This window comes from Suncus etruscus, chromosome 4 (assembly GCF_024139225.1).
Source record: "Suncus etruscus isolate mSunEtr1 chromosome 4, mSunEtr1.pri.cur, whole genome shotgun sequence".
NCBI classification, from domain to species: Eukaryota; Metazoa; Chordata; class Mammalia; order Eulipotyphla; family Soricidae; genus Suncus; species Suncus etruscus.
The window spans coordinates 44472874-44491344 of record NC_064851.1 but is presented as its reverse complement, the minus strand read 5'-3'; the positions used below and the strand labels follow the sequence as shown (position 1 = coordinate 44491344).

General features: G+C 38.8%; 1 protein-coding gene across 1 annotated transcript; it reads left to right on the top strand.

The window, feature by feature from the left end:
* Nucleotides 1-15453: 15453 nt before the first annotated feature.
* On the top strand, nt 15454-17566 carry LOC126006753 (syntenin-1-like). The gene is given in 2 exon segments (XM_049772278.1): nt 15454-16140; nt 16143-17566. Coding segments are annotated over 2 exon segments (894 nt in total). The 5' UTR covers nt 15454-15575; the 3' UTR covers nt 16472-17566.
* Nucleotides 17567-18471: the final 905 nt, after the last annotated feature.

Here is an 18471-nt window from a genome sequence, read left to right as displayed (position 1 = left end):
GCCTACAAGAAACGCACCTGAATAGTCAGAACAAACATAGACTCAAAATAAAAGGCTGGAGAAAAGTTATCCAAGCAAACAACACCCATAAAAAAGCTGGAGTGGCCATACTAATATCAGATAATGCAAACTTTATATTCAGGAAGGTTGTAAGGGACAAAGACGGACATTTTATATTAATCAAGGGGTACGTAGAGCAGGAAGAATTCACTCTCCTAAACATATATGCACCGAATGAGGGGCCAGCAAAATATTTAATACAACTGTTGACAAATCTGAAAAATAATATCAACAACAACACAATAATTGTGGGGGACCTTAACACGGCTTTGTCAACACTGGACAGGTCAACCAGACTGAAACCCAACAAGAATATACTAGACCTGAGGAGAGAAATGGAAGAAAGAGGCCTAGTGGATATATATAGGACATTCCATCCCCAGAAACCTGGATACACATTCTTCTCCAATGTACATGGGACATTCTCCAGGATAGACTACATGCTGGCACATAAAACATACCTCCATAAGATCAAGAGGATAGAAATTTTGCAGACTACCTTCGCTGACCACAAGGCTCTGAAATTATTTGTGACCTCCAAAGGGACTCAGAAGAAACACTTTAACACCTGGAAGTTAAACAGCCTCATGCTCAATAACCAGTGGGTCCGAGATGAAATCAAGGAGGAAATAAAAAGATTCCTAGAAACAAATGACAATAAAGACACAAACTCTCAGAACTTATGGGACACAGCAAAAGCAGTACTGAGAGGAAAATTTATAGCTTTGCAAGCACACATCAGGAAGGAAGAAGGAGCTTACCTGAGTAGCTTAATGACACAGCTAATAGAACTAGAAAATGCTCAACAAAAGGACCCAAGAACAGGAAGACAGAAGGAAATAACAAAGCTGAGAGCAGAAATCAACGAAGTGGAAACTCAAAAAACAATCCAAAAGATCAACGAAAGCAGAAGTTGGTTCTTTGAAAAAATAAACAAGATTGATAGACCACTGGCAAACCTAACAAAGAAAGAGAGAGAGAGAAACTTGATAACTCGTATCAGGAATGAAAAAGGAGAGATCACTACTGATATGACAGAGATTCAAAGGGTAATCAGAAACTACTTTGAAAAACTCTACGCCACTAAAAATGAGAACCTGGAAGAAATGGATAAATTCTTGGACTCTTATAATCTTCCACGGTTGAAGGAAGAGGATGTAGCATATCTAAACACCCCCATCACCATTGATGAAATTAAAACAGTAATCAAATGTCTGCCGAAAAACAAAAGCCCAGGTCCAGATGGATTCACTAATGAATTCTATCAAACTTTCCAAGAGGAACTACTGCCAATCTTGGCAAGACTCTTTCATGAAATTGAACAAACAGAAACACTTCCAAATAGCTTTTATGAAGCCAACATCACCTTGATACCTAAACCAGACAGAGACGCTACCAAAAAAGAAAATTACAGACCAATATCACTGATGAATGCAGATGCAAAGATCCTCAACAAAATCCTGGCAAATAGGATTCAATGCCTCGTTAAGAAGATCATCCACTACGATCAAGTAGGTTTCATCCCAGGAATGCAAGGCTGGTTTAACATCCGTAAATCTATCAACATAATACACAACATCAATAACAAGAAAAATAAAAACCACATGATCATATCAATAGATGCAGAGAAAGCATTTGATAAGGTCCAACACCCATTCTTGATCAAAACTCTCAGCAAGATGGGAATGGAGGGAACCTTTCTCAATATAGTGAAGGCCATCTACCACAAGCCAGTGGCAAATATTATCCTCAATGGAGAAAAACTGAAAGCCTTTCCTCTAAATTCTGGCACAAGACAAGGCTGTCCTCTCTCACCACTCCTATTCAACATAGCACTGGAAGTACTTGCTATAGCGATTAGGCAAGAAAAGGATATCAAGGGAATCCAGATAGGAAAGGAAGAAGTCAAGCTCTCACTGTTTGCAGATGACATGATACTCTACTTAGAAAACCCTAAAGACTCTACCAAAAAGCTTCTAGAAACAATAGACTCATATAGCAAGGTGGCAGGCTACAAAATTAACACACAAAAATCAATGGCCTTTCTATATACCAATAGTAATAAGGATGAAATGGACATTAAGAAAACAACCCCATTCACAATAGTACCACACAAACTCAAATATCTTGGAATCAACTTGACTAAATATGTGAAGGACCTATACAAAGAAAACTATAAAACTCTGCTCCAAGAAATAAGAGAGGACACACGGAAATGGAAACACATACCCTGCTCATGGATTGGCAGGATTAACATCATCAAAATGTCAATACTCCCCAAGGCATTATACAGATTTAATGCCATCCCTCTAAAGATACCCATGACATTCTTCAAAGAAGTGGATCAGACACTTTTGAAATTCATTTGGAACAATAAACACCCTCGAATAGCTAAAGCAATCATTGGGAAAAAGAATATGGGAGGAATTACTTTTCCCAACTTTAAACTGTACTACAAAGCAACAATTATCAAAACAGCATGGTATTGGAATAAGGATAGGTCCTCAGATCAGTGGAATAGGCTTGAATACTCAGAAAATGTTCCCCAGAGATACAACCATCTAATTTTTGATAAAGGAGCAGGAAATCCTAAATGGAGCAGGGAAAGCCTCTTCAACAAGTGGTGTTGGCACAATTGGATAGCCACTTGCAAAAAATTAAACTTAGACCCCCAGCTAACATCATGTACAAAGGTAAAATCCAAATGGATTAAAGACCTCGATATCAGCCCCAAAACCATAAGATATATAGAACAGCACATAGGCAAAACACTACAGGACATTACAGGCATCTTCAAGGAGGAAACTGCACTCTCCAAGCAAGTGAAAGCAGAGATTAACAGATGGGAATATATTAAGCTGAGAAGCTTCTGCACCTCAAAGGAAATAGTGCCCAGGATACAAGAGCCACCCACTGAGTGGGAGAAACTATTCACCCAATACCCATCAGATAAGGGGCTAATCTCCAAAATATACAAGGCACTGACAGAACTTTACAAGAAAAAAACATCTAACCCCATCAAAAAATGGGGAGAAGAAATGAACAGACACTTTGACAAAGAAGAAAAACGCATGGCCAAAAGACACATGAAAAAATGTTCCACATCACTAATCATCAGGGAGATGCAAATCAAAACAACGATGAGATACCACCTCACACCCCAGAGAATGGCACACATCACAAAGAATGAGAATAAACAGTGTTGGCGGGGATGTGGAGAGAAAGGAACTCTTATCCACTGCTGGTGGGAATGCTGTCTAGTTCAACCTTTATGGAAAGCGATATGGAGATTCCTCCAAAAACTGGAAATCGAGCTCCCATACGATCCAGCTATACCACTCCTAGGAATATACCCTAGGAACACAAAAATACAATACAAAAACCCCTTCCTTACACCTATATTCATTGCAGCTCTATTTACCATAGCAAGACTCTGGAAACAACCAAGATGCCCTTCAACAGACGAATGGCTAAAGAAACTGTGGTACATATACACAATGGAATATTATGCAGCTGTCAGGAGAGATGAAGTCATGAAATTTTCCTATACATGGATGTACACGGAATCTATTATGCTGAGTGAAATAAGTCAGAGAGAGAGAGAAAAACGCAGAATGGTCTCACTCATCTATGGGTTTTAAGAAAAATGAAAGACACCCTTGTAATAATAATTTTCAGACACAAAAGAGAAAAGAGCTGGAAGTTCCAGCTCACCTCAGGAAGCTCACCACAAAGAGTGATGAGTTTAGTTAGAGAAATAACTACATTTTGAACTGTCCTAATATTGAGAATGTATGAGGGAAATGTAGAGCCTGTTTAGGGTACAGGCGGGGGTTGGGGGGGGGGGAGGAGGGAGATTTGGGACTTGGGTGATGGGAATGTTGCACTGGTGATGGGTGGTGTTCCTTTTATGACTGAAACCCAAACACAATCATGTATGTAATCAAGGTGTTTAAATAAAAAAAAAAACAAAAAAAACAAAAAAAAAACAAAATTCTACAATAACGCAAAATCCAAGGGTGCTCTTTATACTATCTTTTTTTGTTTGTTTGTTTGTTTTGGGTCACACCCAGTGACGCTCAGGGGTTACCCCTGGCTATATGCTCAGAAATCGTTCGTGGGGGACCATATGGGATGCCAAGGATTGAACTGAGGTTCATCTTGGGTCAGCCATGTGCAAAGCAAATGCCCAACCACTTCGCAATCGTTCCGGCCCCTATATATACTGTCTTTTAAATTTTTTTCTTTCTTTCTTTTTTTTTTTACTTTAACACCATAATTAAATTTTTTTCTACTAGCAAATCTAAAGAAAGGGGAAAAGTTATAACTACATAATAAAATATACAATAAAGAATATACATGTTAAAGAAATACACTTAAGAAGTATACAAATGATATATATATTATAATATAACCCTTAAAGTCTTAAGAAATTGTCTGATAAAAATATAAATTAAAAAAAAGAAATTGGGGCTGGAGCAATAGCACAGAGGGAGGACATTTGCCTTGCACACGTCTGACCCAGGACAGACTCGGGTTGGATACCTAGCATCACATATGGTTCTCCAAGCCTCGAGCAATTTCTGAGCACATAGCCAGGAGTAATCCCTGAGCATCATAATCATAAAAAAAATAAAATAAAAAGAAGAAAAAGAAGGAAAATTAAAGAAAGAAATTGTCAACATAGTCTTGTGGAGTCTGGAAAAACAGTTCGTAGCAGTCACAGATACAAAGATGTCCTAGAGCAGAGGAACTCTCAAAACTGAAACTAGTCGTGAACAACAGTCTTGTAGTGAAGTGAAGTGGCAAAAGAGGCACTTGCCGAGAACTTATCAGCACAAGTGGTGTGATTACAGAGAATGACTCACAGCCCCATGACTCGAGCATCAGCAACCAGAAAGATCATATCTTGTAGGATGAGCCACTGGAGAGGACCATGAACATTACTTGCCAATGGTGCCACCTGAGCCCCAGACAGCAAAGAGTGGGTGGTTCACAGTGGTGACATCATCCTCTTCCCATGACAGATACAGGAACCAAGGTGGAGATGGGTATTCCCACCAGCAGCCTATTTGAAGGGGGTTAATGATAAGTTAAAAAAACTTGAAGGTAAAAAGTTAACTAGTGAGATTTAATAAATCAGTATTGGGAGAATAAAAGAAAACAATAGGAAATAGAGGGCTAAAATACAATAGAAGGAAAGGCTGAGATACCATATAAACAGACATTACAAACTTCACGGATAGATATTAAACAAACACAGAGGTGACCACTCAGACCCAATACATACACTAGATGGACAAAAGGATTGATCCAAAGGTGGCACCTGGAAAACTGACCAGGGGAAATGGGTCAAAGCACTTCTAAATATAAAGCTGGCATGTCAGATGTAAAACTTTTCCAGATTCTTGAAGTAGATGGACATTGATGGAGTAGAACTTTGCTGAAAATAAAAAAATTTTATTTTGAGCACAGAACTTCCCAAAACAATAATAATTTTCAAGTCTAAAATATTAAATAATATGATTAATAAGCACTGTCAAAGGAGTCTGCACCTTGAAGTATAATATCATAAATTTCTGACACTCAGGTTCCTCTCTTGAAAGCAAACTAGGAAAAAAAAGTTATATGATATATGAAAAACCAGAAAGAATGAGAAGTTTCAAACGTATTAATAGCACAGTAAGTAATTTCCAAATTGTTCTTTTTAAGAAACCCTACTGTGTTACAATGGCTGTAGAAATTTCTGTTATTTTTAAGTTCACCTTCTTTGAAAAACACTTTAAGGCAACCTTATAATATGCATTTATTTGTGGATGTCAAAGGCAAGAATGAATGAGTAAAAATCTCTGATGTCTGAGATTCACAGTGGCAGATGAAGCATTGAATTATGGCTTTTAGATCTTGAAAGAGTGTAGTAATAATAGACTCATTAGACCACTTGTGTCTCTGCCAAGCTTGTTTTACTGTTTTTTGTGAGTTTTTTGTTTTGTTTTGTTTTTGTTTTGGGGTCACACCTGGCAGCAATTGCTCCTGGCAGGCTCCGGGGACCATATGGGATGCCAAGATTCGAACCACTGTCCATCTGTAAACAAGGCAAACACCCTATCACCATGACATCACTCTGGCCCCTGTTTTACTGTTTTTGAGCCAAGAATATAATCACTATTTTCCTCCATGTCTATTCTCTCTATTAATCTGCCCTTCCCTTCCCTTCCCTTCCCTTCCCTTCCCTTCCCTTCCCTTCCCTTCCCTTCCCTTCCCTTCCCTTCCCTTCCCTTCTCTTCTCTTCTCTTCCCTTCCCTTTCCTTCCCTTTCCTTTCTTCCCTTCGCTTCCCTTCCCTTTCCTTTCTTCCCTTCGCTTCCCTTCCCTTCCCTTCCCTTTCTTCCCTTCGCTTCCCTTCCCTTCCTTCCCTTCCCTTCCCTTCCTTCCCTTCCCTTCCCTTCCCTTCCCTTCCTTCCCTTCCTTCCTTCCCTTCCCTTCCCTTCCCTTCCCTTCCTTCCCTTCCCTTCCCTTCCCTTTCCTTCCCTTTCCTTTATTCCCTTCCTTCCCTTCCCTTCCCTTTCCTTCCCTTCCTTCCCTTTCCTTCCCTTCCCTTCCCTTCCTTCCCTTTCCTTCCCTTCCCTTCCCTTTCCTTCCCTTTCCTTTATTCCCTTCCTTCCCTTCCCTTTCCTTCCCTTCCTTCCCTTTCCTTCCCTTTCTTCCCTTCCCTTCTCTTCCCTTCCCTTCCTTCCCTTTCCTTCCCTTTCCTTCCCTTTCCTTCCCTTCCTTCCCTTTCCTTCCCTTCCTTCCCTTCCCTTCTCTTCCCTTCCCTTCCTTCCCTTTTCTTCCCTTTCCTTCCCTTTCCTTCCCTTTCCTTCCCTTCCCTTCCCTTCCTTCCTTTCCCTTTCCTTCCCTTCCCTTCCTTCCCTTCCCTTCCCTTCCCTTTCCTTCCCTTCCCTTTCCTTCCCTTCCCTTCCCTTCCCTTCCCTTCCCTTCCCTTCCCTTTCCTTCCCTTCCCTTCCCTTTCCTTCCCTTCCCTTTCCTTCCCTTCCCTTCCCTTCCTTCCCTTCCCTTCCCTTCCCTTCCCTTCCTTTCCCCTTCTCTTCCCTTCCCTTCCTTCCCTTCCCTTCCCCTTCTCTTCTCCTTCCCCTTTTCCCTCCCCTCCCCTCCCCTCCCCTCCCTTTCTTCCCTTCCCCCTTTTGTCTACTAATATTCTTTAAGTCCTGATGAAGACTTCCATCAGGAGTAGATGTAGTCCATGTGGGTCCTGTTAACTTTCTCCTGCAAACTGATTATTTATCTTTCCAATGGTCATCATAAAGTCTTTTGGGTTTATATACCTGTGCCAGTGGTCCTCAAACTATGGCCCGAGGGCCACATATTGTATTTGTATCTGTTTTGTTTCTTCATTGCAAAATAAGATATATGCAGTGTGCATAAGAATTCGTTCATAAGTTTTGTTTTTACTATAGTCAGACCCTCCAATGAGGGACAGTGAACTGGCCCCTGTTTAAAAGTTTGAGGACCCCTAATCCTGTGCTGTCCTGCCCAGAAGATATTTATACTCTTACCAAATTCTTCTGCCACTTTGTCTTTATGTCCCAACAGATTTGACCTGTTAGTGTCCTCCTTATAATGGTTCTGTTATAAATAATCAGTCAAACTGGGTATATTATACAGGTATTGTAATACTGAGTTCAACTAACAAGTGTTTACTTAATTATAAAATTTGGTGAGAGCAGAGCAGGAACCATTCCCTTATCTACAGACTCGAGATCCTGGAACTAGTCATTTTTATTTGTTGTGTGGTGTAAAGTTATTGTCCCGGTTACCTGTTGAGGTTGCAATTTGTTTCCTGTTCTCATCCTTTTGAGTGATCTATGTCAGTTCTGAGGGGAAGTTTATGTCTTATCATACATTTGTGTCTGATTTTTTTTTTCATTTGTGAGAATCCTGCTTTTGACAAGGTGAAGTGGGATCCAGAGTTTCTTGGCTGGTTGCCATCTATTCAAACATAAGCACATCTTTTTCTTTGAATGAGGAGATTATCAACAGTCCATTCATGTTCTCTCTTTAACCATATAGATAAATTAATTATTTTTGTACCTGAACATCTTCTTAAAGTGTTTTTCTGTAGCAATATAGGTTTCTAGAAGTAAACTTAAAATGTTTAGTGAAAATAAGTTTAAAGATAAAATTCCATGGGTGGCATGCCTCTTTTTCTGTATTTTAATAGTTGAGTTTTGAGAGTCCTGTGAGCTCTTTCAACTATGGCTTGTCTCTGCAGATTATATGGAATGCCAGTGATATGATTTGCTATTCCTTAAAAAAATTTTTATGTAGGCAGGGCCATTGCCTGTCTTTATGGATTGAGAAACACTCATAACACAAAAACATGACAGCATGAAAGTGCATACTGCGTTGTCTCAGAAGGCATTGGGAATATGGACTCACAACCACATCAAGATAGGGTTTTTTTTGAGGGGAAAATCAACATGTGTAATATCCATTTGCCACAATTCATAATTCTGTAACCCTCAGGGGTTGGCCTCAGCTACGTGTGTTCTTTTATTCAAAGACATGCATATGTTTCATGTGTCAACTATTCATCTAGCTTGCCTTCATGGAATATGAGCGTTGACATGCAAAAGATAGGTGTTTGTATGTAGTACTGCCTGTTCTTCTGCAGAAGACTTAAATATTGGCATGATCAGAAGTTTCATTCCCTTTAGCCATTGGCCCTGAGGACCTTAGTGATAACATTTGGCTCAGACGTTTTGCAGAAGTACTTGTAATTGCTGCAGAAAATCTTGAGCAGTTTGATTATGAGGATTTAAAAAGGTGGTTACTATGCCTGGAAATAATCCTACCACATAAGCTGAACTATTTTGCATGGCTCTAAAATGCATAAGAGTAAGTAATTTAAAGTAGCAGGTTCCACTTGCTGAGCAGACTTGTAAGGTGATCAGTGGTCAGTGATAGCACCTTTTCCTGATGATAACCCGTTAATAAAACACGGGGGTTTCAGGTATAGGAGAGGAACAAATAATAGAGGATATCACAAAATGTGTCCTCTTAGAGAAGTCCCAGGCTTTTCCAGCAGGATAATGGGAGGGAATTTGTCCTGAAAAATCAGATAAGGCTCATGAAGAGGCTCACTAAGAGGTATTATGCATTCTATTTCCTTTTTCTAGGAATTGGCAACACTATTATTTCAGGATCAAAACATAACAGGGAAACTGTTCAGAGCTTTGCTTTGATGATAAGAGCAGCAACAAGTTCCAAATAAGGCACAAATGTTCAATGTTGTTTGTTATGTAAATAAAACCCTTCTAGAGGCTGACAGCTGAGCAATAGCATCCATAGCAAAAAGAGGGGTTGCAAAAATTAAAAGCCATAATTACTCTTCAGGTATAAACCTGGCACGATAGGACTCTTTGAGCTGGTCCATGAAAAATTCTAATTCCTGTTGGGCCTTTCTAGTTAAACTCCTGGGACTATTTAAGTCCAGATTTTTTTCCAAAGTACTAAACAAGTTACTAAGTTCTGAGTTTGAAATCCCCAGGGAGGGACTAATCCAATTTATATTACCTAAAAAGTTTTGAAAGTTTTTAAGAGTCCTTAGATTTTTCTGATAAATGGAAATCTTTTGTGGATACGCTGAAGTATGTTCAGTACTAATCCCAAGTATTGAAAGGGAGACAAAGTCTGGATTTTTTTCTGTGGACATTATTTACCCAGCACTGTGCAAGCAGCTAACAACAAAGTCATAAACACATTGTATTTCTTTGTGAGTCAGAGCCAACAATAAAATGCCATCCATGTAATGCACCAAATATACCTGGGGGAAACTTTGTACGAGCTGGATGGAAAACTGCACCAACAAAATATTGACACATGGTGGATGAATTCACCATGGCCTAGGCAAAACAGTCCATTGAAATCTCTGCAGAGGGGCCCGATTATTATGAGAAGAAACTGAGAACTTTTTCTATCTTTTGGGTGTACAGAAATATTATTTAAAAAACAGTCTTTTGGGGCCGGCACGGTGGTGCTAAAGGTAAGGTGTCTGCCTTGCCAGCGCTAGCCTAGGAGGGACCGCAGTTCGATCCACCGGCGTCCCATACGGTCCTCCAAGCCAGGAGCGACTTCTGAGCACATAGCCAGGAGTAACCCTGGAGCTTTACCGGGTGTGGCCCAAAAACAAAAAACAAACAAACAAACAAAAAAAAAAACCAGTCTTTTAAGTCAATTACTGTCAAAAGCCAGTCTTTTGGAATGCTTCTGATAAAGGTAAGCCAGTCTGCATTTTGCCCATCAAAATTATCTGAAAACTTACAGACCTTAAATCAGTTAAAAATCTCGAGCTACCTAATGGCTTTTTAATATTAAATACCAGTAAATACCAATTTTAAAAAGAGGTGTCAATGTGTCCCATCTTAACTGTTTGTTGATTAAGTTTCTAAACACCTCTACTTTTGGCTGTGGATGGGCCACCAGGGAAATCCAGATTGAAACATCAAATTTTCATTTAATGGGAATGAGTTTGGGGCACTTTACCCCAGTGGCCCCAATTAAAAAGGCAAAACATCTGAATTAACACATATGAGGTGTTTTGATGAGGATTTGATATTCTGCTTCCCATTGCTATGCAAATCATATCCCCATAGGTTCAGAGAAACCGAAGCTACATATGGTATGAATACCACAGTTGATTTTCTAGTCCTATGCACTTCAAATACCTAGCACTCTGGCAAAGGAACTTGGAGGCAAGATCCCTTCTATTCTTTCTAAAGAATGTTCTGAATTTCTTGTAGGGCCCAATTTTGGGGCCAATCTCTTCAAGAAATCAAAGATACTTTTAGTGCCAGGAGTTCAAGAGTTAATATTGGATTTTTCCTCTTTAAGTCTAAAAGTGAAAGCTATAAATGCATTAGTATAAGCCTCAGGGTTAGTACTTCCAAAGCCTCCTTCCCTGGTAAGTTCTGATTTTCCATGCATAATATAAGAAAGTAATAAATTTGATCTATATTTTCACCTTTCTTAAAGGTCCAGACTGTGGGTACTGAGATAAGAATTATTATTTCCCCTATGTGGTCAAAATCTATAATTCCCAGGTGAATTATTATTATTTCTTTGAGCATTAAACTAATTCTTCCTAAAATTATCCCTAAAGTCCCTGGAGGTAATGGTCCTGTTATGCCAGACCTAATCTTATAAGGGCACTGATCTGGGAGGATGATTAAGCCCATCAAACAGGGGATATCTGAATCACAGCTTCCTGAAGTGGCAGGCTTTAATGAGATTAAGCTTCAGAGTTCCCTTTGTCTAGACTAGAAAGCTGAATTATTGATGAAAAGGTTCCCTGATTTTGAGGGGCTAGGTAATGTCCTCTTATGCAATTTTCTGAGACATGTTGATTAAGTTATGGTATCGAGGGGGCAGATACCTGGGCTGGTACAAAAAGGTTGTGATTTGCATTGTTTTCTTAAATGCTCCATCTTGCCATACTTAAAGCATCTGACCTGAACTGGAGAGTTTGGTTTTGAACCCTGCCCCTATTTGCCAGTGAGACATTGAGGAACTGAACGGCAGTCCCTTGCCCAATGAACTCCCTTACCACATTTCGGACAAAATATTCAGACAGGTACTTTCATTGTGACAAAGGCCACTGATCTGATTCCTTGGAGCCTGCATCTGAATAGCAAATGCTATTAAAGGTGCAGTAGCAGGGGGTAAGGACAGTCCAGCAAAGGCCACAGAGACAGCGGAGGAGGGCAGAAGAGAATAATTATAAGTACCATTAGGAAGTGGAAGGGGATAATCATAAAGTTTGGCATTTCTACAAGCATTTAGGTATTCCATAGTATCCTCCTTTTCTCTCATAGGGCATAATATTGCTTGAGAATATTCATTAGAATTATCAAATGCTAAAGTTTTAGTCAGAATATTTTATGATCTTTATCTTTTATTTATCTCTCAATTTCTTTTGTTAATGTTCCTATAAATCTGCATATGACTCTGTAGTTCCCTGAATATAACTATCACTGTATTCATTTCAGAGTCAGCTTTTTTCCAAGCCTCCAAAGCAAGTTTTCTGACCATTCTTAAAACAACACGTGGTAATCCTGCCTGCTTATTTACTTCTGTGGATTTTTCTTCTGTCAGCATCTCATAAAACAATTTTATTCTTGCAACCGTTTTTCCAAAGTTATTTAGGTATTAATATTTTTTGTTTCATAAAACCACATCTTTCACTGTAAATACTGAGATGGGTTTAAACATATGGTTTTATAATCCTGATGAATCCAATTTGCCCTATCTCTCTAGGAATCAAGGAATTCAAGACAAACGGAGAAAGAGGACCATACTCAGAACATGCTTTCTTAAACCGACTAAGATAATCTATATTTAAACCCTCATAAGTTGAGGCTTGATTGTTTTCCTGATGGGGGAAATTTGTTCCTAATTCTGTATCAGCATCAATTCCCTTAAGAACTGGTCCCCATGGCCAGATATTATCCTGATGTTTTTTGTTTGTTTGTTTGTTTTCTGCGTCTGTATCAATTCCAATCTCCTTAAGATCTAGTCATTGTGGTAAATTGTTTTCCTGGTGTGGAAAACATAGATCCCATTCTGTATTTATGCCAACCTATTTAATAAATATCCACTGCAAGGGAGAGATTGGATCTGTACTACACTTCCTATAAAGCTGCAATAGAGGGGGGTTGGGTAATAAGTTTACAGATACACCCTGTGATTCAGCTGATTGGACTACATTTGTTTCTTGTATGAGATCAAAATGTTCAGGTGAAATATTTTGAGGTTCTTCTACATTAGCACTATTAAGTGATGACAAGCCCAAACTATCTGATGAAACAACTAAAGGTTCTTTCAGCCTATCGTCTATAGGTTACAGTAGAACACCAACCTCAGGATTTGGGGTTTGACCACGTTATGACTGAAAAAATCTGAAAATTTTATCATCTCTTCCTTCAGAAAAAATTGAAAGCATTTCATATAATTTTTTTAATCTCAAGAATTTTTTTTTGCTGTTTTTATTTTATTTTATTTTTTATTTAAACACCTTTATTACATACATAATTGTGTTTGGGTTTTATTTATTTTTATATATTTTATTTAAACACCTTGATTACATACATGATTGTGTTTGGGTTTCAATCATGTAAAGAGCACCACCCATCACCAGTGCAACACCAATGTCCCAAATCTCCCTCCTCCCCACTCGACTCCTGCCTGTACTCTAAACAGGCTTTCCATTTCCCTCATACATTCTCATTATTAGGACAGTTCAAAATGTAGTTATTTCTCTAACTAAACTCATCACTCTTTGTGGTGAGCTTCCTGAGGTGAGCTGGAACTTCCAGCTCTTTTCTCTTTTGTGTCTGAAAATTATTATGCAAGAATGTCTTTCATTTTTCTTAAAACCCATAGATGAGTGAGACCATTCTGCGTTTTTCTCTCTCTCTCTGACTTATTTCACTCAGCATAATAGATTCCATGTACATCCATGTATAGGAAAATTTCATGACTTCATCTCTCCTGACAGCTGCATAATATTCCATTGTGTATATGTACCACAGTTTCTTTAGCCATTCATCTGTTGAAGGGCATCTTGGTTGTTTCCAGAGTCTTGCTATGGTAAATAGTGCTGCAATGAATATAGGTGTAAGGAAGGGGTTTTTGTATTGTATTTTTTGTGTTCCTAGGGTATATTCCTAGGAGTGGTATAGCTGGGTCATATGGGAACTCGATTTCCAGTTTTTGGAGGAATCTCCATATCGCTTTCCATAAAGCTTTCCATAGATGGCATTCCCACCAGCAGTGGATAAGAGTTCCTTTCTTTCCACATCCCCGCCAACACTGTTTATTCTCATTCTTTGTGATGTGTGCCATTCTCTGTGGTGTGAGGTGGTATCTCACCGTTGTTTTGATTTGCATCTCCCTGATGATTAGTGATGTGGAGCCTTTTTTCATGTGTCTTTTGGCCATTTGTATTTCTTCTTTGTCAAAGTGTCTGTTCATTTCTTCTCCCCATTTTTTGATGGGATTAGATGTTTTTTTCTTGTAAAGTTCTGTCAGTGCCTTGTATATTTTGGAGATTAGCCCCTTATCTGATGGGTATTGGGGAATAGTTTTTCCCACTCAGTGTTTGGGTTTTAGTCATGTAAAGAACACCAACCATCACCAGTGCAACATTCCCATCACCAGTGTCCCAAATCTCCCTCCTCCCCACCCAACCCCCACCTGTACTCTAGACAGGCTTTCTATTTCCCTCGTACATTCTCATTATTAGGATAGTTCAAAACGTAGTTATTTCTTTTTTTTTTTACACATATATTTGAATATTTATTTAAACTTTGTGATTTACAAAATTTCTCATGTTTCTGCCAATGTTCCAGCACCAATTCCATCACCAGTATAACATTCCCTCCGCCATTGTCCCCAGTTTCCCATGCAACTCATAGCTTTCCATCCTTGAGAGACATACAATTATTTTATATTGCTTGTTGGGATGATAGAAAAATACTTTAGCAAAAGATACTTTGAAAAGTAAAACGTAGTTATTTCTCTAACTAAACTCATCCCTGTTTGTGGTGAGCTTCATGAGGTGAGCTGTAACTTCCAGCTCTTTTCTCTTTTGTATCTGAAAGTTATTATTGCAAGAATGACTTTCATTTTTCTTAAAACCCATAGATGAGTGAGACCATTCTGCATTTCTCTCTCTCTCTCTGACTTATTTCACTCAGCATAATAGATTCCATGTACATCCATGTATAGAAAAATTTCATGACTTCATCTCTCCTGACAGCTGCATAATATTCCATTGTGTATATGTACCACAGTTTCTTTAGCCATTCATCTGCTGAAGGGTATCTTGGCTGTTTCCAGAGTCTTGCTATGGTAAATAGTGCTGCAATGAATATAGGTGTAAGGAAGGTATTTTTGTATTGTATTTTTGTGTTCCTAGGGTATATTCCTAGGAGTGGTATAGCTGGGTCATATGGGAGCTCGATTTCCAGTTTTTGGAGGAATCTCCATATCACTTTCCATAAAGGTTGAACAAGACGGCATTCCCACCAGCAGTGGATAAGAGTTCCTTTCTCTCCACATCCCCGCCAACACTGCTTGTTCTCATTCTTTGTGATGTGTGCCAATCTCTGGGGTGTGAGGTGGTACCTCATAGTTGTTTTGATTTGCATCTCCCTGATGATTAGTGATGTGGAGCATTTTTTCATATGTCTTTTGGTCATTTGTATTTCTTCTTTGTCAAAGTGTCTGTCCATTCTTTATAAGAAAAAAACATCTAATCCCATCAAAAAATGGGGAGAAGAAATGGACAGACACTTTGACAAAGAAGTAATCTCAAGAATTTTTTTGTGGGGCGGAAAGCGGAGGCGGGCCGTGCGAGCCGCTCTTCGCCCCACCTCAGCTATTACTTCCACGGAGCCCGTGACCGGAGGCAGCGACTTTGCATTCGCTCCCTGCGGCCCAGAAAAATTCTGCAAAAATGTCTCTGTACCCATCTCTTGAAGACTTGAAGGTAGACAAAGTAATTCAGGCTCAAGCTGCTTTTTCTGCAAATCCTGCCAACCCAGCTATTTTGTCCGAAGCTTCTGCTCCCATCTATCAAGATGCAAGTCTTTATCCTAAATTGTATCCAGAACTCTCTCAATACATGGGTCTTTGTTTAAATCAAGAAGAAATACATGTAAATGTGCTCAAAGTCCTTGATGCACCGATGCAGGGGCAGTTGGCAGTAAGACCTTCCAGTATGGACTACATGGTGGCTCCTGTAACTGGTAATGATGTGGGAATTCGTAGAGCAGAAATTAAGCAAGGAATTCGTGAAGTCATTTTGTGTAAGGACCAAGATGGGAAAATTGGGCTCAGGCTTAGGTCAGTAGATAACCGTATATTTGTTCAGCTAGTCCAAGCAAATTCTCCAGCCGCATTGGTTGGTCTGAGATTTGGTGACCAAGTACTTCAGATCAATGGGGAAAACTGTGCAGGCTGGAATTCTGATAAAGCACACAAGGTGCTCAAACAGGCTTTTGGAGAGAAGATAACTATGACTATCGTGATAGGCCCTTTGAACGTACGATTACCATGCATAAGGACAGTACTGGACATGTTGGCTTTATCTTTAAAAATGGGAAAATAACATCCATAGTGAAGGACAGTTCTGCAGCCAGAAACGGTCTTCTCACAGAACATAATATTTGTGAAATCAATGGACAGAATGTCATTGGGCTGAAGGACTCTCAAATTGCTGACATACTATCAACATCTGGAACTATAGTTACTATCACAATCATGCCTGCTTTTATCTTTGAACATATTATTAAACGGATGGCCCCAAGCATTATGAAAAGCCTGATGGATCATGCCATTCCTGAGGTTTAAGTCATGGCCCCATGGACATTTGCTGAACTATTCCAGTGTACTTCTTCAGCAACTTCTTTATTATGCACAAGCAGCTTTCTAGGAGCCAGACAACATATGCTGCATGACGACCTTTCTTTCTTATGGCTGGGAATCTCACTATTTGATCTCATATCTTGTTCAGAACTCAAGATAGTTGTAGCCTTATCCTGGTTTTACAGATGTGAAACTTTGCAGAAGATTTACTGACTTTTATAGAATAGTTTCAATACTGGAAACCTGATGTTTTACAAGCCATTATGATTAGGATGATTGATATATGCTTTGCGTTGTCTTAGAACCAGTCACCTTTATCCTAGCTCTCAAGTAGTGCTGTTCTTAACTTTAATTCCAGGACATTTTTTGCATTTTAATTGTGTTACTATAATGCATTTAGAATGACTGTTTTTGATAAGATTTTTTAATTCCGCGTGTGTGCATAAAACCAACTAAGTGGCATTGGTTTCATTCCATGTAAGCATTAAGCAGTGTCTGTAGGTTGCAAGAGATTGTGTTGATTATATGACATTTTAACTACCTTCACTTAATATGCTTAAACTGTCGCCTTAACTGTGTTAAGCATCTAGAATAAGAGCCAAAATATAATTACTGCTGCCTTTTTAAACCCAAAATGCAGTTCTATATTAAACTGAAATGCATTCTAGTCCAGAACAATGTAATACCAAGTTAATATCGCATACCTGCTTTGTTGCATTTGAGATTTTCTAGTTACTGTGTAGTGGGAACTTCTGTCTTCTAAGGGACCTGTATCTTTTTCTGATTAAATAGATCACTATATATTTAATGTAAAAATTGTTAAACTATGTAGGATAAACTTTTGGTGCCCTTTTTTTTCATTTGTGAATTAAGTGGACTAATATCCAGACCTGGCTTCTTCCTCTCAATATTATGTAACCTAGTTCTTTGAGTCTGAAAACTTTCCCTGGTAATGTTTTCCATTTTCTGATTCCTCCCTGTAAACAAACCAGCAGTGTCACTTTACTATGATTTCCCCCCTTCTTTTTGATTTATGCCTATCCCATATTCATTAAATCTGTAAAAAAAAAAAAAAAAGAATTTTTTTGTCTACAACTGGCAGTGCTCATGGTTTACTCCTGTCTCTGAGCTCAGAAATCACTCCTGGCAAACTCAGGAAACTATATAGGATGCTGGAAGCAAATGTCAATCTAGGAAATAATACACACACGAGAGCACACACACAGAAGGAGAAACAAATTTAGGAATTCCAACACATTGGCCTTCAGCCCCTATAAGCAGCAAGTTTCATGGAAATCCAGAAATATAAGAGAGCGTTTTCTTGAAAATCTGAGTATTTATTAGGAAAGAAGAGACCACACTCAGAGATGGGACTAGGTGGTCTAAACATCAATCCAAGGTGCTACATTTAAAGATGTTTCTAACCAACGAGTAACAAGGCATATACTGAGTGGGATGGGATAAAAGTAATCCCATAATCCAATTAATCCCACAACTATGGATATTCCTCAAAAATATCAAAATAAATTTCTCAAAAATATTAGCAATACACTTTTAGGAATATGCCCTAGAAGTCCAAAAACGCAATTCATAAAAGCTCTCTGCATCTCTATGTTCATCACAGTACTATTCAAATTACCAGAATCTAGAAACTATTCAAGTGCCCAAGAACAGAATAGCATATTAAGAAACCATGGTACATTTACACAGTGGAATACTATGCAGCTGTTAGGAAAAATGAAGTCATTTAATTAGCAATAAATTATACATGGGTGGATATGGAAAGTATTATGCTGAGTGAAATGAATTAGAGAGGGATATACATACAATGATTATAATTGCACTCACTTGTGCAATAAAAAGATGGTATTGTAATAATGTCCAGAGATAATCGAGATGACCAGTAGAGGACAGTAGTAGAACAACAGTAGAGGACCATCCCATGATAGAAAGCTTGACACAAATAGCAGGGGAGGGCAGTTAGG